General features: G+C 43.5%; 1 protein-coding gene across 1 annotated transcript in view; it reads left to right on the top strand.

Annotated features, from left to right (window-relative positions):
• Positions 1–24,945, top strand: part of LOC124606517 (thioredoxin domain-containing protein 3 homolog) — a 155,977-nt gene that overhangs the window by 48,761 nt on the left and 82,271 nt on the right. The window contains exons 4-5 of the mRNA XM_047138501.1: positions 7,730–7,801; positions 20,188–20,304. Coding sequence (XP_046994457.1) covers positions 7,730–7,801; positions 20,188–20,304 — 189 coding nt within the window. The remainder of the gene's footprint in view (positions 1–7,729; positions 7,802–20,187; positions 20,305–24,945) is intronic.

Below are 24,945 nucleotides of genomic sequence, written 5' to 3'. Positions count from 1 at the left end.
CACTACGGACAACGTAGTGGCCGACGGCTTCCCTTAACGACCGAGAATAGCGTCGTTTGCGTAGAGTTGTCAGTGCTAACAGACAAGCAACGCTGCGTGACATAACCGCAGATATCAATGTGGGAGTACGAAGAACGTGTCCGTTCGGACAATGCGGGAAAATTTGGTATTAATGGGCTACAGCGACAGACGACCGACGCGAATGCCTTTGCTAACAGCACGACATCGTTTGCTGCGCCTCTCCTGGGCTCTTAACCATATCGGTTGGATCCTAGACGACTAGAAAACCATGGCCTGGTCAGGTGAGATCCGATTTCAGTTGGTAAGAGCTGATGATATGGTCCGAGTGTGGCCTAGACCACAGAAGACATGGACGAAGTTGTCAACAAAGCACTGTGCAAGCTGGTGGTGGCTCCGTAATAGTTTAGGCTCTGTGTACACGTAATGGTCTGGTACATGTAATGATCTGGATCCTCTGGTCCAACTGAACTGGTAATTGACTGGTAATGGCTATGTTCGGTTACTTGGAAACCAATTGTTCCCAAACAACGATGAAATTTTCAACGATCAATGCGTCATTTCACTGGGCCACAATTATTCGCAGTTGGTTTGAAGAACTTTCTGGACAATTCGAGCGAATGATTTGGCCACCCAGATCGCCAATCGAGCATTTATGGGACATAGTGGAGAGGTCAGTTCCCGCACAAAATCCTGCACTGGCAACACCTTCGCAATTATGGACCGCCGTAGAGGCAGCTTAGCTCAATATTTCTACAGGGGACTACCAGAGACCTGTTGAGTCCACGCCACGCCGAGTTGCTACACTGCGCACCGCGAAAGGAGGTCCGATACGATGTTAAGAGGCATCCCATTACTTTTGTCACCTCAGTGTAATACCTCTGGAGAAAAGTCACCGCACTGGATCAACGATTAATTTTATGCATTTCAGCCAGCATTTTTTGAAACAAGCGTGCGCACAGCCTCCGACACTTTCAGGCTCCTGTTACAGTTTCATACGGGACACTTCTTGAAACGTGGGGAGACAGACATAACGATGAAATCGTGTAGCGTCAGTCTTGCCGAATTTTTTACCGAATTTCTGCACCAGTCATCAGTTATGATGGACGGTCGTCAACTTCATTTCTCATCGTCCACATTTGTGCGTCCATCCTGAAATGCTCTAAAATATTTTCTATCCATTCTAGCGTTCATAGCGCTTTCTGCATAAATCTCATTAATCTGCCAGCGAATTTCAACTGCTTTCGCCTCACTTGCATTTAAGAAACAGATAATTGCGCGGATTTCACAACTGGCGGCGTTTTCAGTCGGCTGTGCCATTTGAACACACACGAATAAAAGTTTGTGCAAGCGGAAGCTACCGTAATGGCATTTGTTTATTGGCAACAATTGAAGATACTTTGGGAGAATCAACAGTACAGCGATCACAAAGTTCCAATGTCATATTTGAAAACGGTACTTACTTTAAAAATGAGCCTCGTATAATGTTTTACTATGAAAATTTAAATTGAAAATAATGGTAAAAACAAAAATAAATAATAGCAAATAGAATAAAGCTGTTTAGATGTTCATTTTCCATGTAATGGGGTTTTCATAAGACGTCTGGAGGGTTGCATTTGACACTCATTGTCTTGTTGTCTTGTTTGGTTTTGTATAGAATGTCTTGTTCCTTTAAATGCCCTGGAGGATCATAATACCGTAAGGATTGGAGGCTAGCGCAAACCTAGAAATAGTCGTGAACTTCAAAAGGCATTGAAAATTACTTGAAACCTCTGTAGCAAAAAAGTAATAACGCGCAACGCGAAATTGAAACATTACAAAACATTTCTTTTACTGGAATCTGGATCAGAGACCGTACCTGTTGGAGGGAAGTCTGAAGATGCCACATTCGAATGAAACAAAAGCGGGAAAAAATATATGATTCCATACAAGAAAACTGAATTTAGACAAAGAGGAGAAAATTGATCTCTACACACAAATAGATACGAGCTATTTCTTTAACACCGTGCGCAAGAGACACTTGAAATTCTATGATTTTACTTACAAAACGGGCAATAATAGGCTCACCAAAGGACTACTCAACATTATTAATTCTAAGAAGGTCAAAATCAGAAACTACGGAAGGCCTACAATGTATGAAGATGACAGCAGAAAATATGGTTAATCGTTTGACCTTTGAACACTAATAACGAAGCACAGATTCGCGGAAAAGCTTGGAAAGAAGACTAGCAAGAACTAGTCAGAGTAAATTCATGAAGATGCTATGGGAAATCAGAAAGTAGACACCATCAAACCAACTACTAAGTTTAAGCGCACTTCTTACGTGGACAAAATGAAGAGAAAAGAAATAGATGATAGGATCAGGGAATGCAGGGATCAGAAGGACATCAAATCAGACAACACACTTGGACGCAAACCCCAGGCGCTTACGTATTATTTATGAAGTGACGACAAGGTCGCTGAAATAATCAGGCATGAGTGGAGACCTCAGTATCAGTTAATGAAAGACTATCCTCCATACTGCAAATATGATTCTCTCATGGTTGCAGACAGTGAAAAATTAAAAATGCACTGAACCGCAGCCCAGTAATCGATAAAAATGTGATGCAGTCGACCTGGCATACAATGATCAATAGCGCTGACAGACATCGCTGTTGCCCGCACTCACGATTTGACACCCTTCGCAATGAGAAGCTTGCCAAACAATGGGGGTCTTGCAGGTAAGGTAACAGCCCTATGGATAAAGGCGTCTGTGTACATTATCTGTGTGGTAGTATCGGACACCGGCCTTATCCCAGAAATGACTATGAAGAGCCTGAGCCTGCGCCATTCTTCGAGATTCCGACATTTACCTTAAAAAACTGCAATCACTGTGTCTGTGTCAGGTAAAAAGGCTGTATGGCCTTTACAATGATATTATCACGATTGCTTCAGATTTATGTCAAGTACTGAACGCATTAAAGGAATCAGTTCGTGATTCATAGCTTATGGCATGAATCTCGTCTGCAATAAAACACAATGTGCTCAATATATTACACATTCTGTAATGAGGTTCTACTCCCTGACAGCGAGGAAATGGTTAAGTGAAAGACATCATACACCGTGCAGGTATTTTTTATTTAGCTTTAGAAGCCAACCAACGAACTGAACTCTGTTTCAGTTGGCCCAGAATACTAGCACGCAACCTGGATCGAGTCTTTCCCAACGCGGCCGGCCGCTGTGGCCGAGCGGTTATAGGCGCTTCAGTCTGGAACCACGCTGCTGCTACGGTCGCAGGTTCGAATCGTGCCTCGGGCATTGATGTGTGTGGTGTCCTTAGGTTAGTTAGGTTTAAGTAGTTCTAAGTTCTAGGGGACTGATGACCTCAGATGCTAAGGTCCATAGTGGTTAGAGCCATTTGAACCATTTTCCCAAAGCGATTTCAGAATCGTACCATTCAAGGGCAGTCCCCTTACCGACTGAGCTATCCAAGCACGACTCGCGACCAAACATCGCAGCTTCGCTTCCACCTATGCCTCTCCTCTACTTTCCAGACGTCACAGAATCTCTCCTGCAAGTCTTACAGGACTAGCACTTCTTGAAATTGCAAACAACTGGCTTAGCCACGATCTAGGGGAGGGGGGGGGGGTGTTTCCACAGTAAATTTCACGCTCTAAAGCAGAGAACCATAACCTGGTTACTGGTGTGATCGAGCGAACAAGCCGTCCCGCACTGCCATTTGTGTTACTGGATTCAGGACTTCTTTGCAAATAGAACTCATGATTCGCTCTTAATGGAACAAAATCGACAGAGGTAAAGGTACTCTCTGGAGTACCTCAAGGAAGTGTGATAGGGCCGTTACTCTGGTTACGATGTATTTAAGAGAAAATGCCGGAAACTTCATAAGGCATTTGCAGATGATACCGTTGCCTTTAAGAAGATAGCAATGCCAGAAGATTGCAGTGATTTACGAAAGAACCTGCACAGGATTGATGAATAGTGCAGGCAGTGGTAGTCCACTTTGAACGTAAATGTGAGATATTGCGCATACATAGGAGAAAAAAATTTCGCTACTGTACAAATTGCTGAAAACAGCATCTACCATAAAATATCTAGGAGTAAACATCCACAGCGACTTTAGGTGGACCGGCCGCGGTGGTCTAGCGGTTCTAGGCGCTCAGTCGGGAACCGCGCGACTGCTAGGTCGCAGGTTCGAATCCTGCCTCGGGCATGGATGTGTGTGATGTCCTTAGGTTAGTTAGGTTTAAGTAGTTCTAAGTTCTAGGGGACTGATGACCACAGATGTTAAGTCCCATAGTGCTCAGAGCCATTTGAACCATTTCGACCTTAGGTGGAGTGGCCACGTAAAATAGATAGAAGGAAGAGAAGATGCCAGGCTTAGAACCATAGAAAGAATCGTAGAGTAATGTAACTGATGCACGAAAGAAGTGACATACGAAACACTTGTTCGACCGATTCTTTAGTATTGTTCACCACTCTGGCACCCTTATCAGGGACGGCTAATAGAAGAGAAGAAGTGAAGAGAAGAAGTGGTACGATTCGTCACGGGATCGTTTAGTCGACGCGAGAGCGTTACGGAGATGCTCCATAAGCTCCAGTGGCAGACGCTACAAGGGGGGCGTTGTGCATCACGGAGTGGTTAGCTATTGGAATTCCGAGAGAGTACGATCCGGGAATAGTCGACAACATGTTACTTCCTCCAACACATGTCTTACGAAAGGACTACAACGGTAAAATTCCAGAAATTAGAGCTAATACATCGGTTTTCCGACAATCATTCTTCCCACGCGTCATTCGGGAATGGAACAGGGAAGGTTGGATCAGTTAGTGGTAACAGAACTACCATCCGCCACACACTGTCAAATGGCTTGCTGAGTGTTCATGTACATGTAAAATTTTCTTAAACTGAGTAACACCTGGAAGACATCGCATCCTCATGCTAGACAACACTACATGGTCCATGATTGAAGAGACTGAACAGATAAGTTTCTACGGACGACAATCACCTTCAGCGAAGGGAGAGAAATGTGACCACTTCTAGCATAGGTAGACATTTAGCTGATGGTGACAGGAGAGTCAAGACGCAAACTAGAAGACAGTTGCTAACAGTTTCTACAAGTGCTGCAAGAATGGTGTACGTAAAATAAAGTCCAGACGCCCGCAGAAAAGACAGCTTGCATAGTGCTTATCTCTCAAGAATTAGAAATTATACAATAGAAATACATGAAGAACATCCATAAAAACAAGAGACGGTTAGATATCTGGGGTTGCTATTAGACGAGAGGCAAAACGTCTCCTCCTACATCAAAGACGTCAGCAAAAAAAAGTTTTTGGAATTCAGTTACAAAGAATCAGAACGTATTGCGAAGCTATTCTGGCAGCTATCGCAGGTGACGCAGCTTGCGCCTCGGCTCACAGGCTGCAACTGCTGAAGCAAAACTGGAAGAGGTGTCTCGAAGAGAATGACTGCTTCCATGCCAACCAGCATGTATTCCGAAAACACGCTCACCCGAAACCCAACTCACGCTTTTATCACTTGAAGTCCTGAAAGCCAAAGATAAAAGCAATCAGGTAGCTGTAGTATTTCTTGACTTCTGAAAAGCAGTATAACATCTACACTTATTAACGAAAGTACGATCACACAGGGCATCAAACGAAATTTGTGAATGGGCTGAGGATTTTTCGGTACGGAGGAGGCAGCATGTTATTTTCGATGTAGGGCCATCGACAGATGTAGAAGTAAGTTCGGGCATGCCCTATGGAAGTGTGATAGGACACTTGTTTTTCATGTTATATATTAGTGATTTGGAAGATAACATTAACAATAACCTCTGATTTTTATGGAGGTGATACAGGTACCTATAATGAAGTACTGTCTGAAAAAGCTGAATAAATATTCAAACAGATCTTGAAAATATTTCAGACAGGTGCAAAGATTGGAAACTTGATTTAAATATTCAGAAATGTAAAACTGAGCACGTCACGAAAAGAGCAAATGATCATAGTATCAGTGAGTCACAGTTGGAATTGGTCAACTCATACAAATCCCTGGATGTTCCGATTTGTAGGTATATGAAATGCAATAATGACATAGGTCCTGTCATAGGTAAAGGAAGTGGCAAATTTCGAATCATTGGTGGGATACTGAGAAAAACGTAGTCTACAAAGTAGACTGCTTACAAAATACATTTCCACAATACTGCTCAAGTGTTTGGGGTCTGTAACAAATAGGACTAACAGGGGATGTTTAACGCGTACAAAGAAGGGCGAACGATGGTCACATGTTTGTTTGACGAATGAAAGAACCTATTGAAGATGCTGAAAAATCCGCACTGGCAGACGCTTGATGTTGATCGCCAACTGTCGAGAAAGGCTAAATCCAAAGTTTGAAGACACAGGATAAAGTGAGGAATCTATAAATATTCCTCAAGACCATACTTATCGCTCGCGTACCGACCGCGAGGACAAGATTAATCATAACCGACATAGGGGCACTTAAGCAATCAATCCTTCCGCATTTCACACGCAAATGGAACGGGAAGAAGCCCTAATAAATGATTTATTGGAAAGCACATTATTCCATGTATTTCACAATTATCTGAAGAGTTTAAATGTAGATGCAGATGAACAAGAAGCACACCCGAGCTATCTGAATTCAACCTAACAAAGAATTAGCATTTCATATGAACGTGGCTGTGACTGAACGCCGGGTCATGTGCTCTGGAAGTGAAATAGACGTTCAGATGAGACCGGTGATGAAAGGAATTTCTTTCCGAGTAAAACAGTTTTATAATATATTGAGAAGAACGTTTCTGGTTCAAATGTAACGAAATAGCAAATAAGATTCCCTTGAAGGAATTGTAAATTTACCAGGAGGAAAGGAGATTTGGAGCAGTCACAGAGAGGAAAGAATGTTTGGAGCAACCACAGCAGAACCCAGGCAGCCGCCTCGTAAGAGCTGCTCTCAGCAGCCCGAACACTTTAGGAAGATGAAGCAGAAGATTAAACACCAAAGGCACCAGGGTAACAGTAGAGGAACCCAAATGGCTCTGAGCACTATGGGACTTAACTTCTGAGGTCATCAGTCCCCTAGAGGAACCCTCCAACACCAAGAGAACGCTGCAGGATGACTTCTGTGCTCATCATCATTATGCTTCTGACCGGCCGCAACGAGGGACTCTCATGGAACGTAATGGAGCTGCACTTCCGGAGAACCTGAGCGGCCTCGGCAGGTAAGATACCGGGACTTGTCGTAGAGTGTTGCGAACATAACCTGTAGAAAGAGAAGACCACACCAGCCGCTTGAGCGTGATAAGGAACACAATTAGCCCATATGTGCATGAATCTCTGCCTCCGGGACTCCACTTTCCGAATGGTGCATACGAACACAACCTGCAGAGTAGGGTGCTTTTGTGGAAAAGAAATACTGGAAAAAGCCTTCTTTTCTCTTTTATAATGGAATATCTGTTGGGACTGACTGTGGTACTGATGTTGGCACTGATGTTTTCAAACATATTTTTATGATAATAAAAAAAATACGATTGCATCTGAGGACGTCTAAAACTCAAACTAGGGAAGTTTTACTACAGTGGAGTGCTAGCGTATCTAAGATTTTTTATTAAATATCGTGTTCAGGGAATAACGTTCGCAGGTTGCATTTTCAGTTGACACAGGAGATAAGACATTTTTATGCATGTTTGTTTTCTTACAGGCTAAGGCGGACGGTATCGAGTGTCTGAAACGCTTCCGGAATAAGAGCGAACCCACGTGGATGTTTATCGGAGTAAGTATGCGTTTTCTTCCTTTCCTTGCTAATTTTTCACATCAGTCGCTACATGAGTTTATGCTTTGCCTTTAGCCGGCCGGAGTGGCCGAGTGGCTCTAGGCGCTACAGTCTGGAACTGCCCGACCGCTACGGTCGCAGGTTCGAATCCTGCCTCGGGCATGGATGTGTGTGATGTCCTTAGGTTAGTTAGGTTTAAGTAGTTCTAAGTTCTAGGGGACTGATGACCTCAGCGGTAAAGTCCCATAGTGCTCAGAGCCATTTGAACCATTTGCTTTGCCTTTATCTCACACTGATTGGAACTGATAATGACAACTAGCAATTTAATTTAACTGCCGATCGTTCTTCTACTACTACACTTTCAGGATCAGCATTTTCTGACGTTTGTTTTCATTCAAGAGTATTTGACATTATTTTCTTATTTATTTTCGGAACATTTACTTCAGGGAATGTCTGTCCTTGATCCTCCTTGAAATTAAATAATTAAATTACGCAAATTCTCACTGTCACACTGTCACCATGACTGAGGGCTCCAACACCATCGATTTCATCGTTGAACACATATTTATTGAGGGACTACGCCTTGGCAACTCGTCTTGACACCCATCTCGAAAAAGTTGAAGTGATGTTTCGAAATTAGCCATCCGTCATGATTCTTACAAGATTCCATTTTAATGGAAAACAGTAAGGCAGGAGAGGCTCTGTGTCGGGTCTGCTGACCAGCCATGAAATTTCTTGCGTCAGTGACAAAGGGTCTTATCTTATCCGAAGTTACCAGCATTCAGTGCCGTTGGACACCCACTTTGACTTTCATAGCTTATCTGCGCATCACGTTACAGGGGCTCATGGTGCGGATCAAATTTCAGTTCTTACCCAAGGGTGACCTCGACTGGGACCATAGATCCTCAACAGGGCCAGAGCTATTTTCGATGTACTGCACCGCAAGAGGGAGAGTACACTTTGAAACAGCACCGTGAATATATCTGAACTCCACTGCTGCATATAAATGATCTTTCATCAGTAACATTATGTCCGAAATTTCTTTTCTTTGCAATTGAAATGAACATTGTGGTAACACCAAATCAAGAAGGAAATTGTCGTTTATATTTATTAGTGATTACTAACAAAAAAATTTAATGTGCAGTTTAGTAGCTGCGAGAGGTACCCACCCAAAATTTGTATGAGTACATGCAGACAGCAAAGGTCGATGGTGCCAAATTCTTGGGATAAAACTTAATAGTACCCAAATTCAGGCACTGCTGAAACGTTTAGGCAAATCATAGTTTCCAACGCGACTGTTCTGAGACACGGTTGATATAAATATAATGAACCTGGCTTAGTCTGTTTACTTTCGTTTCATAATGTCATAGTACGATATCACATTTTGGAGTGACTCTTCAAGCCAAGCTCTGTTTTCTGGGTGAAAGATATGTTATAAGAATTATCTATAAAGTAAATACAAGAAAATCATGCAGAAGCATGTTCCAGGAAACGGACGTCTTAACCACTGCTTCTCAGCACATTTATTCGTTAATGAAATATATCGTATGTAATATTGCTCCATTTCTGTGACTATATTGTCCGTACTCGCTGCACAATTATTTGAGGTATTCCAGACCCATCTTTGTAAGTACCAAAAATGCTGTTATTTCATCATACACGTTTCATTTCATTAGTTTAAAACTTCAAACTGTAATTTTTATCTGGTTTTCGCTTACATTTGGATGTGTCTTATGCATGCACAAGTAGGTCGAAAACACCATCGCCAAACGCAGGAAAATGTGCATGAAGACATTTAAGGACGTAAGTGGAACTCGGACAAAACTTCTGCTACTGGCTATGTTTCAAATAAACAAAACGAAACGGGAATGGTAATATAAATACCCATTTTTAGTAGTTGCAAAGACGGATACGAATTACTTTAAATAAATAAGAAATACGAGGGTTGGAACTTAATAGTGCCAACTATTTATTCACAACCGATACAAAAGAGTTACATGTTTGCACCTGTTACTGTCCTTCAAAGTAGTCGCCAGCGTTGTGTAGAGCCCGTTACCAGCGATGTGGAAGGCGTAGTATACCGTTAGCAGAGCCTTTTCTGTTGATGGTCCGAATGAAGCGGTCTACTGTTTGTCGAATCTCTAGAACAGTTCTGAAGCGAATGCCACGAAGTGGTTCCTTCATCTCCGGAATCAAATCAAAGTTACCAGGACTTCAGTAGGGGGAGTATGGTGGATGGTACAGTACTTCACAGTCCCATCGACCGAACAGAGCAGCCACAGCTTGCGCTGTATGCGCCCTTGCATTGTCGTGCAAAATGGTGGGTGGGTTGCGCAGAAAGTGTCGCCGCTTCTTTCGCAAAGCTGGTTGCAGGTGATGCTCCAGAGCCGCAGTTTGATGAAGGTTATGGTGACTCACGTGTACGACTGTGATGGTGTTATCCTAACGCGTCACGATCCTCCACGGCAGACCGTCAATGCACAGTATTACTATTCATTTTTGGAACATCACCTGCGACCAGCTTTGAGAAAGCAGCGGGGACACTTTCTGCGCAACCCACCCACCATTTTTCACGCCAATGCGCGGGCGCATACAGCGCAAGCTGTGGCTGCTCTGTTCGGTCTGTGGGACTGCGACGTACTGTACCATCCACCATACTTCCCGGACTCAAGTCCTTGTGACTTTGATTTGATTCCGAAAATGAAGGAACCACTTCGTGGCATTCGCTTCAGAACTGTTCCAGAGATTCGACAGGCAGTAGACCTCTCCATTCGCACCATCAAAAGAACAGGCTCTGCTAATGTTATATTACGCCTTGCACATCGCTGGCAACGGGTTCTACACAACGCTGGCGACTACTTTGATGTACAGTAACAGGTGCAAACATGTAATTCTTTTGTATCGGTTGTGAATAAATATTTGCCATTATTTAAGTTCAAACCCTCGTATACCTCTCTTGCAACCATCAGATTATTTTACAGACTCAGTACTAGGAATGAAGATCACTCTTCATAATGACTTAAAATCACTCACTTTGGTGCAGAAAGGTGTCCAGTCCATTATTCAGGAACACACATTTTGTTTAGTTTTACAGCAATCATAAAAAGCTTACGTACTAACGAAGTACACTTTAACATGAGCTTAAACGATTTATCGGTGGCCAGTTCCTTCCACTGCATTGATGAATTTCTCACCAGACTCTGTTGTTGTACTTACTGTCAATCATTTGCCGTAACATGAAAGCTACGTAACATCTGACTTCAGGTCAGCATCAGTGCTGTTGCGTGAACTTGCACACTGTTTTTGTTTTTGACAATGCTTGCCTGTAAGAGCCTTGGAATCACATGATGCGCTTTAGTGTATATACATTTAAATGTTGTAGTAACTTTGTAATCAGAGTGGAAGTGTATTGAAGTTTTGAGTTTCCTCCCGTCTTTGAGGACCATATCACTTTGGCTCTACAAAACAACATTAGAATATCAGTTCTTTTCTAAATACGTATTGTGTCTCCACAGTATGGGTCTACGGAACAAACGTTGTATACGATCTGATCTAATCTGTGTTTAACAACAGGACTGATTCCTCTACAAAAGGCTAGGAAAGCAGGCGGTATTCTGTTGGGTACCAAAATGCCCGCTTCTACATCGTCACTTACATCTTCATTATAACTTCACAAGCCACCTTACATTGTGTGGCTGAGGGTGCTTGTACTACTACCATTTTCCCCCTTCATAGCTCACCGTGGGAAGAACATCTGCTGCTAAGCCTCCACAGAATCTCGAATTTCTCTTATTTTACCACCACAGTTGTTTCACGAGATAGATGTTGGACAAAGAAAAATACTGCTTTCCTCTTCTTGACACATCAGAACCATGCTGTACACCGTTCTCTTGTTGCGATTTCGCTTTTGAGCCGGAAGCTCAAGCATGCGCCATTGGCCGGCCGGGGTAGCCGAGCGGTTCTAGGCGCTACAGTCTGGAACCGCGCGACCGCTACGGTCACAGGTTCGAATCTTGCCTCGTTCATGGACGTGTGTGATGTCCTTAGGTTAGTTAGGTTTAAGTAGTTCTAAGTTCTAGGGGACTGATGACCTCAGAAGTTAAGTCCCACAGTGCTCAGAGCCATTTGAACCATGCGCCATTGGGATGGAGACTGACCGGAAGTGATGGTCAACAAGTTGCAGACAGTGCATCCATCTATCAGACCAAGGCGTAGCTCCTTCGAGCAACTGGGCTGCAATAAAATTCTGTAAACGAATCTTTAAATTAAATAGAGCACAGTTCCTTTTTCAGCTAAAAGGCCTATCGGTATTTAGTGGCAATGCTATTACAGAACATCCGGTTTGTAATTGAGGGGGACACTTGTGTTTTGGGAAAGCTCTTGCTTCCTCTTTTGAATGTTGACTCCAAATATGTTAAACGGCAATTCAACATTTATCTCTCATCACAACTCCTACTACCAAGCTTTAGGTTCCTCAAACTAGATTAAACAGTTTCTGAAACTGTCAGGATTTATAGCTCTTTTTCAACGGTTTCGCTACTGTGCTGCTCTTTTTGATTGCTTTATTGAACTACATATTTTTTTTACTTAATCGAAATTATCGCTAATTATGGGGTCGGGCTAGCAACAACTATGCTACCGCTCATTAAGTTTTATTTATAATTAAAATAAAATTAACATAATTTTTATTAAGATAACATAATGTTGTTGAAAAGAATTATGCGATAATGTCTTTCTGATACGTGCTGGTGATGATTTGAAGGGGGCTTAGTAAATTCTGGTTGAAAGGTTTGCCTAAAAACGTCGGATTGGAGAGGATATTATAGGAAATATGGCGGAAGTGTAAGAGGAAAGGCAGGCAAGATGTAGCTGTTAGGAGATAAATAAAGCCTGTACAAAAGTGTAAAGATATGTTTAAGGAATGAAATGTGTCATCAGACAAAAGCACATGCCAAACAAGGCCTAGGGTATTTAGTACACCAGTACCACCAAAGAACATTCCAATAACTGCCGCGGACGGTACGTAAGAAGAATAATTTTCATTAGAACCATTTTTCTAATTTCATCCTCGTCGACATTAGCCAATGTGTACGCTGCAAAAGTAATAAGAATTTATAGAGCGACAGGGACTAGCTAGGTGCGAGCAAGTGTTCCCGCCAAGGCTGTGAAGGAGCATTCACCATGAGTGGCGTATACATTGGTGCGTAAAAAATAATCGAGTTACAATTTAAATTTAGCCCTTAAAAGTGCTGCAGAGACAAGCGGTTAATCAAGAAACAGTCCTGCATTTCTAAACAGTTGAGTAAATCTACAAGTTATTGGCCACCTACGATGATAGGATTCAAAAACCTGTCCCGTGAACATTTCCAAAGTAACGCCAGAGACAAATCAGTTGGCACATACCTACGATCTACGCACTTACAGAGATCTTCATTAATATTCTTAATTCTCTTTTAAACATAATTCGTAAGAGCAAGAAATCCAACGAACGAAGTGTAGCAAAAGATCTTAAAGGTTCAAAGAATCAGCACATTGCTTAAAGCCTTGCAGTCTGAGAGTACGGACGTTGTAGCTGCGTATGAGTTCTTAGTAACGGCGCTGTCAGAAGTAAAGGAACGAAGATTAGTGTTTAACGTTCCGTCGACGACGAGGTCATCAGAGACGTAGAGCAACCTTAACCACGTGGAGGACTGGACCAAGAAATTGTCCTTATCCTTTTCAAAGGAACCATCTGAGGATTTGCCTCAAGCGGTAGGAGGGGGGGAGCGACGTTAAACCTCATTGTGGATGGGGAGAGGGGGATGTCAATCACCGTCCTCCCGAATGTTCCGTCTCTTGTCACTGTGAAATATTGCTTGGGTGCTGTCAGAAAGCGCAGCATCGAAGGATCATGAGACAAAGTACTTGCCGAAAGTTTCAAAATCAGTGGAAGATTGATAGATGGGTGTGAATTGCTTAACAAACGCACTGAAGCAGTAAAACGGCACTTGAACGACCTTCTGGACGACTAGAGGCTGACAGAGCCCGCAAATGGGTTTAAGAAACACTTTTATCCAGTGATTGCTAACATCTGTTGACAACTAAATACCTGGTTTTAAGGAATGATATACGAGGCCTGTTCAGAAAGTAAGCTCCGATTGATTGCCAAATTGAAACCACAGTGAACATCAGAAATGTTTTACTTGTAACAATTAGCTACACCTTTCAGCTACTTCTCTACGTAGTCGCCGTTCTGACTTAGACTTTTGTCATAGCGTTGTACCAACTTTTCAATAGCCTCATCATAGAAGGCAGCCGCCAGTGCTTTCCGCCAATTCTCCACGCTGGCCTACACCTCGTTGTCTGTGTCAAAATGTTGTCTTCAAAGACAGCGGTTCATGTGACCAGAGATGAAACTCAGGGGGAGACAATTGCGGACTGTGTTGTGGGTAATCTCACATTTCCATTTGAAAACGATGCAGGAGCATCTTCATTGCCCCTGCAGAATGCGGCTGAGAATTGTCTTGAAGAAGAAACAGCACGACAGTTATGTAATGTTAGCTGCATAGCTTCAGGCGAAATTTCTCACCAGGCCCTCGTACTTGGCGGCAGACACTATTTTCTAGACATCTTTACGCACTCACTGCGAGCTCAGAAATGAGAAGAGCGACGTGATGCTAACTGGGGTTATACTAGAGACACTACCCAACACATCTGTGCAAAGCTTTATCGGATTTTCATAGTCGTTTCCATTTCGCGACCGATCGGAGCTTACTTTCTGAACGCCCCTCGTATGTTATAAATGCTTACGTAACAATAGAATCGCCGGCCGGTGTGGCCGACCGGTTCTAGGCGCTTCAGTCTGGAACAACGCGACCGCTACGGTCGCAGGTTCGAATCCTGCCTCTGGCAGGGATGTGTGTGATGTCCATAGGTTAATTACGTTTAAGGGGCTCTAAGTTCTAGGGGACTGATGACCTCAGATGTTAAGTCCCATAGTGCTCAGACCCATTTGAACCATTTTGAACAATAGAATCACTCTTCATATCTACCGGATGTGGCGAAGATCAAAGACGAAGTTCCTAATTTTTTCATTTACCTTTTGCCATGATATTTGTGATCTGTTTGCAAAACAGGTAAGGCTGATAAGAACTCTATTTAAAGCCAACCTGATTTATCTGCCAGAATTTGTGACATTTTTATCACACACATACCACCCCTGTGCGCAAACCGCTATTCCATTGTACGTTTATTCCAAGTTAAATTTGACCTAATGAATGTCACAAGGTATTGTATCACAATAGTTAACAGAGATAACCCTTATATGTTAAGTCGATAACTGCTAGACTAATAAGTTGACGTGAGTTTATCTTTGATAGGTTGCCACCTTTGGAATTAGTTGTGTACTGGAAAATGGGATTACAAACTAAAACCTAGATCGTACAAAAATAACAAAGGTTTCTGAAACAAGGCAGAAAGTATTTCGTTCAGTTACTTCAGTATACAAAGTTTCACCAAGAACCCATAGCTGGATACATTAAAATGGTTACAGTAATAATCGTTATCATTATCATCATCATCACTAAAGGTAGAAATTCCGTTATCTCCGATTACTCTTGTGTATCTTCCTTACCAGTAATTTTCTTTTTCTTTTTTTCTGGATGCTCATTAAAGCACCCACGTTCAGCTTTCTCATTCTTGTTCTTCAACCCAGTCTGCTGTTCCTTTTCATTCCTTGCTTTCTGCTTCATTTTAGCTTTTTCCACCTTCTTTTTCATGGGGGTGCGTACCTATTGATCTTTCTTTTATTCTACTTCAGCGCACCATTACCCTAGTCTGCCATTACATAGTAACGCGATCACATTGCGTATGATAACTGTTGTATTTAGAAAGCAAAGCAATGCAATGATATAATGACTAACAGATTTTAATAACATATTCAGTGTCAGTAAGAACTGAAGTTTCCCTCATTGTTTTCTGTCTGCTGAAAATGACAATAATCTGTCCTGTTTCATTTGCGTCACACACGTACATTCCTCAGCTTAAATGGCAGCTGTCTTCTTGTTCCTGTTTCATACAGGAATCGGAAGAGGACAGCAGTAGTCAGAAGCCGTCATGTTTATTGCAAGTTTGAAATACTGAATGCCTTCGAATAGCGTTTGTGCACGTTATCCAACTCTCCCTTAAGTGATGTCTGTGATGAGGATAAGTTAGCTAGTGACTTGCAGTTTGGATTGTCTGATGCGTTGTGAGCAGTGTTGTAAAACTACCATAGAGTAATGTAGATTATGGTATTTTTCCTAGCAGTTGTAGCCAGTTGCGGCTATATCCGCGTTACCTGTACGTTAGGTGTTTTGCATTTTCTTTACATATGCGATCAGTGTCTTACTAGATTCCCCTAAAAACCGGAAGCAGTGAATCGTCTAGAAAGTGAGTGAGAATATACTTTATAAAGGACTGGGTAGCCTTTGGAACATTTTTCTTCTACATAGTTGCCCTCCTGTACTCGCCAGGGTAGCCGAGAGCACTAACATGCTGCTTCCTGGGCTCTGGTAAGCGCGCCAGCCCGCATCGAATCCACCCAGCGGACTGACGACGAGCCTGTGTGCCGGCCAGCCTGGATGTGGTTTTTAGGTGGTTTTCCACATCCTGCTAGGTGAATACTGGGCTGGGCCCCACGTTCTGCCTCAGTTACACGACTCGCAGATATTTGAAACACGTTTGCACTATTCCATGGATTACACTAGACGCCGACAGTTGGGGTACACACGTTCTGTCCTGGGAGGTATGTGGTGGTGATAGGAAGGGCTTCTGGCCATCCTTAAAATTACCACGCCAAATGTGGTTAACCATAGCAGCAGACTCCACAAGTCGGGATTGATGCTTGGAAAGAGAGAGTGAGTTGCCCTCCTGTCTGTTACTTAAGAGTAAACAATATTTATAGTAAAATAGAAATTGTCAGTGTTTAATCCAGATTTTATTCGAAAATAGTTGATTTGTAATGTGAAACAGAGGGAAGTTGCAATAAAAATAGAGAAAAAAATACAGATATATCACATACTGCTAGAAAACGCAATTTCCCCAACAAAAAGGTAATATATATGTACATAAATCAAACGTCGCCTCAATACTTCGTCGAACGTATATAAAACATGTTTCTGTTATTTATAAACAACTTTGGCATTTATCAGTAGTAACAGGAAACTCTTAGATTTCATCACGATGGAAAACGTTGAGTACAAAATAACAACAACAATTATAGATATAATTCCTTACATTTGTGCTTGTAAACTGTACTTGCATCAGAATGATTGCTTTGGTTACATAAAAGCGCAGAAGTTACGCGATCGACTAACTTTTATTACTTATAAAGTACAGTTTATATTCTGTGAGGATATAAAATACACAGTGGACTAACTCTGAATGATTTGCGGTTCTAATTATGAGCAAAACAAACAACCAAGTAAACAAAGATAAAGACTTGTCGTCAGCTCCCAGTTACTCTTTTACACATTCATTGATGTTTCTTTCCCTACCAATGCTGCCAATACTACAGATCATCCTCCCATTTACTACGTCGTTTATATAGTGGACCATAGCTAGCGAACCCTAATTTTGATGGGCCGCAACTCTACTTGTGACTCATTTATTTATTTGTTATTTTCTTTTAGTCTGCTATCTATATGCAAGGACAGAGCGAAGTTACACGTGAATTGGCGTGAATACTGCACATAATATTTTTACTTAATTTCAAATGTTATAGTAATAATCAAGCATTATGCTGTCTAAGGGAAAAATCTACGTAGAATATCTACACAAAAAGAAAAAAATAATAATAACTAAAAAGTTTACATACTACCATTTGACCATCCAATAGGCACACGCTACTGTTATATTACACTATGCTGCATTGGTAATCACAAATTTTGTGATTTATAATTCTGGACTGCACTACTACATAACACTACAATACGCAGCACTACCTGCACAAAACTACACTACACTACTCTATTGTACTTGGTATCAGAACCACGCTGAATTTCTCGTTTGTGTGGATGGTTATCCCCCTGCATGCTGAGGTGCTATTCAGTATACACAGGGTCTACGCTGCTGTTCTGTTCGAGGTGTAGAGATTGGGACACAAGAGCAATATCGAATAAGGAAATAAAGGTATGCATTGACAATGAATAGCGATACATCTGGAACAGGGTGGAAACAGGGATGAGAACCTACTGTCAGGGTCTCAGGAAGGTCCTCCCCGAAGCTCATCTCCTCACTGCTTCCAGAAGGTTGTTGTAGGCGAATGTTCTGCGGTGGCGGATTTCGTTATCTTGATGTATGCTCTCTTCTTGTTCGTCTCTCAGCCATATAGGGTTGCAATTCTTAAACTGATACCTTGGCTGTCATCGAGTTCAGTGTATGCCACAGTTCCACATTTGTTATTATATTATAGGCTGTCGCATTTCCAAATGCATTCCTGTCCAGGTCTGTAAATCTTGGCTAATGCCACATTCCCAGACGATGTGATCTGGGGTGCCGATTGCTCCGCATTCACAAGTGTTTGTGGTGCGCTATCGTATTTTTGGTAAGTAGCTGGGATAAGGACCATGTCCCGACAGGTACTGTATGTCATTGGGTACTGAGTCACAAGTAGAATTGCACTCCATAAAAGCTAGCTTTGATATACTACACGTTCCATGACCTTGGAGATTTGCTCCCCAATTTGGTCCTAAGGAACTTGACGCGTAAATAAATAAAATAAATAAAAAACCGACGTAGTAAATGGGAGGATTATCGGTAGTATTGGTAGGGAAAATTTGGAAATTTGAGGTAAGTTCCTATGGGATCAAACTGCTGAGGCCATCAGTCCCTAGGCTTTCACACTAATTAATCTAACTTAAGCTAACTTATTCTAAGGACAACACACACACCCATGCCCGAGGAAGGACTCGAGCCTCCGACGGGAGGAGCCGCGCGAACCGTGGCAAGGCGCCATGGACAACGCAGCTACCCCCGCGCGGCTGGCAGGGAAAGAAACATAAATGAATGTGTAAGTGAGAACTGGGAGCCGACGATTTTTTTTTTTTTTTTTTTTTTTTTGTGGCTAGTTAGAGCAGCACATCATTCAGAGTACTGTATGGCTCCCTTGGCCGGAAGGAAGTATATCATTCTTGTCCTTTCTTTTATGTTAGGAAGAAACTGGTAGGTTCTCATCTCTGTTTCCACCTTGTTCCAGATTTATTGCCATCGCTATGAATGCCTTTATTTCCTTATTCGATACTGCTCTTGTGTCCAACATCTCGTTTTCCGTGGTTTCCCTAAAGCGCTTCAGGCAAATTCCGGGATGGTTCCTTTGAAAGGGCCGACTTCCTTCCCCATCCTTCCCTAATCTGATGAGACCGATGACCTCGCAGTTCGGTCTCTTCCCCCCAGATCAACCCAACCCAATATCCAACATCTCCTTTACCTTATCACATTTGCGCTTTTTAAGCCAATATTATGCATCTCTCTCTCTTACCGCTAGGTCTGGAGGTAGCAAGCCTGTCATCAGCAACAATGCATCAGTCGGTGTTGTTTTATAGACCCCTGTCAGGCGCAGGAGTACAGTCCTTCATGCTCGCCACAGAGCCTGTGCTATCCTTACCTTTCTGGCTCCAAGATACCAAACGTTCGACCCATAGCCCGCAATAGCGAGCAAGAATGAGTTGAAACTTCCTGGCAGATTAAAACTGTGTGTCCTACCGAGACTCGAACTCGCAGGAGAGGTGCTGTAAAGTTTGGAAGGTAGGAGACGAGGGACTGGCAGAGGTAAAGCTGTGAGGGCCGGGCGTGAGTCGTGCTTCCGTAGCTCAGATGGTGTTGGTTTAGTTTAATGAGTAGCGTCTCTGTCCGGAAATCAGTTTTTAGCCGGCACGGTAGCTCAGCGTGTTAGGCCAGAGAGCCTGTTGGCCTGTGTAATAAAAAACTGAGTGGAAGGATCAACCACCGAACATGAACAGGATGTCTTGCGACGTCCGCAACGACCAAACACAACGATCAGTAACGGAAAAAAAAGATGGTAGAGGACTTGCCCGCGAAAGGCAAAGGTCCCGAGTTCGAGTCTCGGTCGGGCACACAGTTTTAATCCGCCAGGAAGTTTCATATCAGCGCACACTCCGCTGCAGAGTGAAAATCTCATTCTGGCAAGAATGAGTTGTTGTACTTTCTTATTGCACTTAGTGGCAGCTGAAAACTTCTTTGGCCAATTCTTGCTATTTTATTTAGGATTTAATGCCTCTCTTCGCAGACAATTTCTATATATGCATGCGTGTTCTGCTTTTCGTCGATGTCGATTCCAAGGTACCTGTATACTTCTCTTCTTGTGACTGTTTGGGAAAGCGTGTGAGTGTTGGGTGTTTTCTGTGCAGAGCGGGCACCTGGTGAACCTCATGTTCGGGGCGAACGCGCCCCGCCTGAGCCGGATGATCGTGGAGGAGCTGGAGAACGAGAGCAAGGTGCTGCGCGGGGAACGCGAGAGGGCAGCGGTCAGTACTCGCCGGCTCCCTGGCTGACCAGCAAACCCAGCCACTGTAGGACTTGCTGTCAGGGGTGAGCTCACCGGTCACAATATTAGTCATCCGCTTAGAAACGCCCACAGGCCGCTTTGGGCCTCCATAGATGCAGCAGGACTGGTATCCCAATGCAACCCTCCGCTGCTGACGTAATCATGCCAGTGAACTTCTCTTCAAGTGCCTGTCGGTTGTACGCTATCAGCGCAGTAAGAAAGGGTCGACGTGGGGGCATGTCAAAATTTCTGTGAAATCTTATGGGACTTAACTGCTAAGATCATCAGTCCCTAAGCTTAGACACTACTTAACCTGTATTATCCTAAGGACAAACACACACACCCATGCCCGAAGGAGGACTCGAACCTCCGCCGGGACCAGCCGCACAGTCCATGAGGGGCATGTCAGAAAATGAGGAAGGAGTTATCGTGTGCGGCATTGCCCATGGCCAAATCATGAATGCAGTTGCCTGATTAATTGATATATCAACGAGGCCTGCGCAACGTGTCTATAAGGAATGGCGTACTACTCACAGCCATCCAATACACAGCACATTAACCAAGGTTGGAAAGATAACCTAGCCGAAAGGGACCCAAGACGAGTGTCAAATCTTCTCTATTGCAGTCAAGATTTGCTGCTGTCAGTCCGTTTCAACCAATCTTCGAGTGAACACTATGAAGAAAACTGCATGAATAGGATGTTTGGAGTCGCATACCTCCCAAAACAACATTGCTCAGAGCGGAACATACAGCTGAACGCTTTCAATAGGCTAAAAAACACAGTAACTGGGCAGTAGCTGATTGAAGGTGCATAGTATGCGAGTCGCGATGTGGCCCATTTCCAAATGATCCACTGTCGGGTACAGCGACGGCCCAAAAGGCTTTTAAACCGTAGAGTGTGGAGGATATAGTCCGTACTACCGTTGGTTCTGTGATGTTTTGGACGTGTTTTAACTTTTTTCCTTACCGTAAACATGTAACTGGTTTTCAAACTGCTTGGCAGATTAAAACTGTGTGCTGGATCGGGACTCGAACCTGGGACTTTTGCCGTTTGCTGGGATGTGGTCTACCTACTGAGCGATCAAAGACGCCAAACGACCCGCCTTCACAGCTCTTTTTCCGCCAGTAGCTCTTCTTCTACCTTTCGAAGTTAAAATAAAAAAAGTTCAAATGTGTGTGAAATCTTATGGGACTTAACTGCTAAGGTCATCAGTCCCTAAGCTTACACACTACTTAACCTAAATTTTCCTAAGAACAAACACACACACCCATGCCCGAGGGAGGACTCGAACCTCCGCCGGGACCAGCCACACAGTCCATGACTGCAGCGCCTTGGAGAACTTAAAATCAGCGCACACTCTGCTGCAGAGTGAAGATTCTTTCTACTGCACCAGGATGTGTATTTCAGCATACTCGGTGGCGAAGTGTTACTGCCTTTTCTTCTACACCTTCGTGATAGGTATGCTGTGACCACTCCTGCCTCGCAGTATGATCAGAGAGCTGCACATACGTACGTTCTGGTTTGACGAAGACTCGCGATCCCTAATGGTGCCTCGACTGGCCCACTAAACCACCCGATCACAATGTCGTAATAAATATCTAGGACTATTTGAAACAGCAGCTGGAACATACCAGTCAACATTCCCGCAATTTGGCAGCTCTACGGGATCTAATCAGCAATGAGTGTCTTCAGCTGATTGTGGCATACCTGAAGAAACTCGTGGACTCTTTCTCGGCGAGCAGATCCCGTTGTCAGCGCTAGAAGCGGCGTTACGCAGTAATTTGCTGCTGTCTCCTGGGGTGATTAAGCTTTTGCCGGGTGTGCTCACCCCATACTGTGTGTACCTAAAGCGAAATGTGTTGCTTTATTCTGCATGTTCCCACTGCCTATTGTGTAGTGAAGTTACCTGCTGGGGTAGTGCATCTAAGGTAAGTAAAGTGTTTATTTACCAGAGGAATACTGAGTAAAACAGACAAAAGCCCATCCGCCAGAGTTCCTTTCAAGATCTTGGAAAGCTTGTGCTCACTTACCAGTACATTTACTCCTTAATGGTTTCTGTTGCTGACAGCCAAAATCAGTATCACTGAACTCTGATCTATACAATAGCAATACAAGGCACAAAAACGATTTCCATATAGATTTTGCCTCCTTCTCTAGGAGCCAGAGTTGAGTTATGTGCTCTAGTGTTAAGGTACACATCAAGCTCCTATCCAATATAAAACAAGAAATTGGAAATCTTACGGGTTCAAAGAAAACTCAGACGTACCTCATTAACTAGTCCTCCTCGAAATAAATGATTATCTGTATTCCAGAACTGTTCATTGTAAGGCTACATGACACGTAGTAATGTGTTGTAAACACATCCTTGTTATTGTATATGTGGCTAATTATGACGGGCAGCTCAAATCAAAACCGTACACCCGCCACAACGGGACCGGGGAATGATTCCATTTAAAAGTTCTCTCCACACGCATTTTTATCCCACTTCGAGACGAGACGATCAGTTCCTGTTTCGTAGAACGGGATCCGCCGCCGGTGGATCCACAACCGCACCCACTCTTGCATTTCCTCGTTGGACTGAAACCGAAGTCCATGCACCTTTCTTCACGTCGCGAAAGATATGCATATAACGCGGTCAGAGATCCGGACTATGAGGAGGATGTTGCAGTGTTTCGCAAGCAAATCGCTGAAGCGTAGCCTTCGCCGGATTGCCGATGTGGAGGCTGGCGTTATCGTGCAACAAGATGATTCCGTCCGACAGCATTCCGGCAGCCCAAACCAAACGGCAAAACCACATCTCCCACGCCAAAGAAATCCAAAGCTTTTTACACAAGTCCCGGTAAGATATGATTGTCCTGTTGGAAGATAACGCCGGCCTCCGCACTGCTAATCGTGCGAAGGCTGCGCTTCAGCGATTTGATTGGGAAACACTGTAACATCCTCCGCAGAGCTCGGATCATTCACAGTGTGGTTTTCACATATTTGGTGATCTAAAGAAAGACCTATGTGGACGTCGGTTTCAATCGCACGAGTAAGTGCAAGACTGGGTGCAGTTGTGGATCCGTCAGCGACCGCCCGCATTCTACGAAAGAGATATTGATCGTCTCACCTCGCAGGGGGGTACATGTCTTAACGCGTATAGTGATTACTTTTCAATGGAACCATTCCATGGTCCCTTGTGGCAGCTGTTAGGTTTTCATTTGACTGTCCCTTACACTTCATTTGAATAACACCAATTTATTCCTAATAGGAGAGAAGCAGCAGTCATTTTATGTAACTGTAGAAAGCAACCTCTTTTCTAGGTAAAGACATTCCTGCTAATTTATTACAGAACATTTAGCTGACGAAAGCTAATGAAACAGGAAGATTTCAATAAATTATTGGCTGTGGAATAACTAATTTTTACTATGTTACTGCATATCACTTTAAGGTACAAGCCGGCACGTTAGCTCAGCGTGTTCGGTCAGAAGGCCGCTGGCCCTCTCTAATAATAATATAAAAAAACTGAGTAAGGGAATCAACGATCAACTTTATTGGATGTCCTGTGACGTCCGCCCAGACGAAACGCAACGAACATTACGGAAAAAACATCCGTCTGAGCCGCCGAGGACACAGACGAGTAGCCCGACTGCAGGGACTTATGCCTTGCACGCTTCCCGTGGGACCCACAGCGCCATCTGTCACAAAGCGAAAAAAGTGGTCCAACTAAAACATTTATATTTCTTTACGTACTACACGAATATGTAATAAAAATGGGGGTCCCCTGTTTAAAAAAAAACGCAGTTGATATCCGTATGACCTATGGCAGCGCCATCTAGCGGGCCAACCATAGCACCATCTGGTTTCCCCCTTCAAGCTCGACGAGTTTCGTTCTCTGTAGTTTTTTCGTTTGACGCTTTTTTCATGAGATATTTGGCCCAGTCACGATGAATGGATCACCCTGTATATATACTACGCTGACGGGAAAAAATCGCAACTCCAAACGAAATTCATGTAGAGTAATAAAAATTCGGGAATGCATTCGTCTAGGTTACATATTTAAGTTATTAACATAGCAAGATTACAGGTGAAGGTAAGCGCTAGATAAGCCTTGCAAATGTGAAACGCTGCTACTGTACATCAGTAACCGATGAAGCCGCCAGAATGTTGAATGCAACCATGCAAACGCACACACATTGTGTTGTACAGGTGCCTGATGTCAGTTTGTGGGACTGAATTCCGTGCCTGTGGACTTGGTCGGCCAACACAGGGACGGTTGCTACTATTTGTGGATGACGCTGGTCTTATCATCGATGATGACCGTGTACGCACGAGTGGAGACAGGTCTGGTATCGGGCAGGCTGAGTCCACAAATCGACAATCTGTGGAGCATGCTGGGCTACAATAGCAGTTTTTGGGCTAGCGTTATCCTGCTGGAAAACACCTCCTGGAATGCTGTTCGGAAATGGCAGCACAAGAGGTGTAACCACCAGAATGACGTACAGATCTGGAGTCAGGAACGCAGGAGAACCACGAGGGTGCTCCTGCTTGTAACCGCTCAATGTCATTCAATACGATCACGACGACACCCCTCGATCGACGTTAACACTCGTGGTGTCACTCGCCTTCATACATGGCAGT

Source organism: Schistocerca americana, chromosome 3 (assembly GCF_021461395.2).
Source record: "Schistocerca americana isolate TAMUIC-IGC-003095 chromosome 3, iqSchAmer2.1, whole genome shotgun sequence".
In the NCBI taxonomy this organism is placed as follows: domain Eukaryota; kingdom Metazoa; phylum Arthropoda; class Insecta; order Orthoptera; family Acrididae; genus Schistocerca; species Schistocerca americana.
This window is presented reverse-complemented; position numbering and strand designations above follow the sequence as displayed.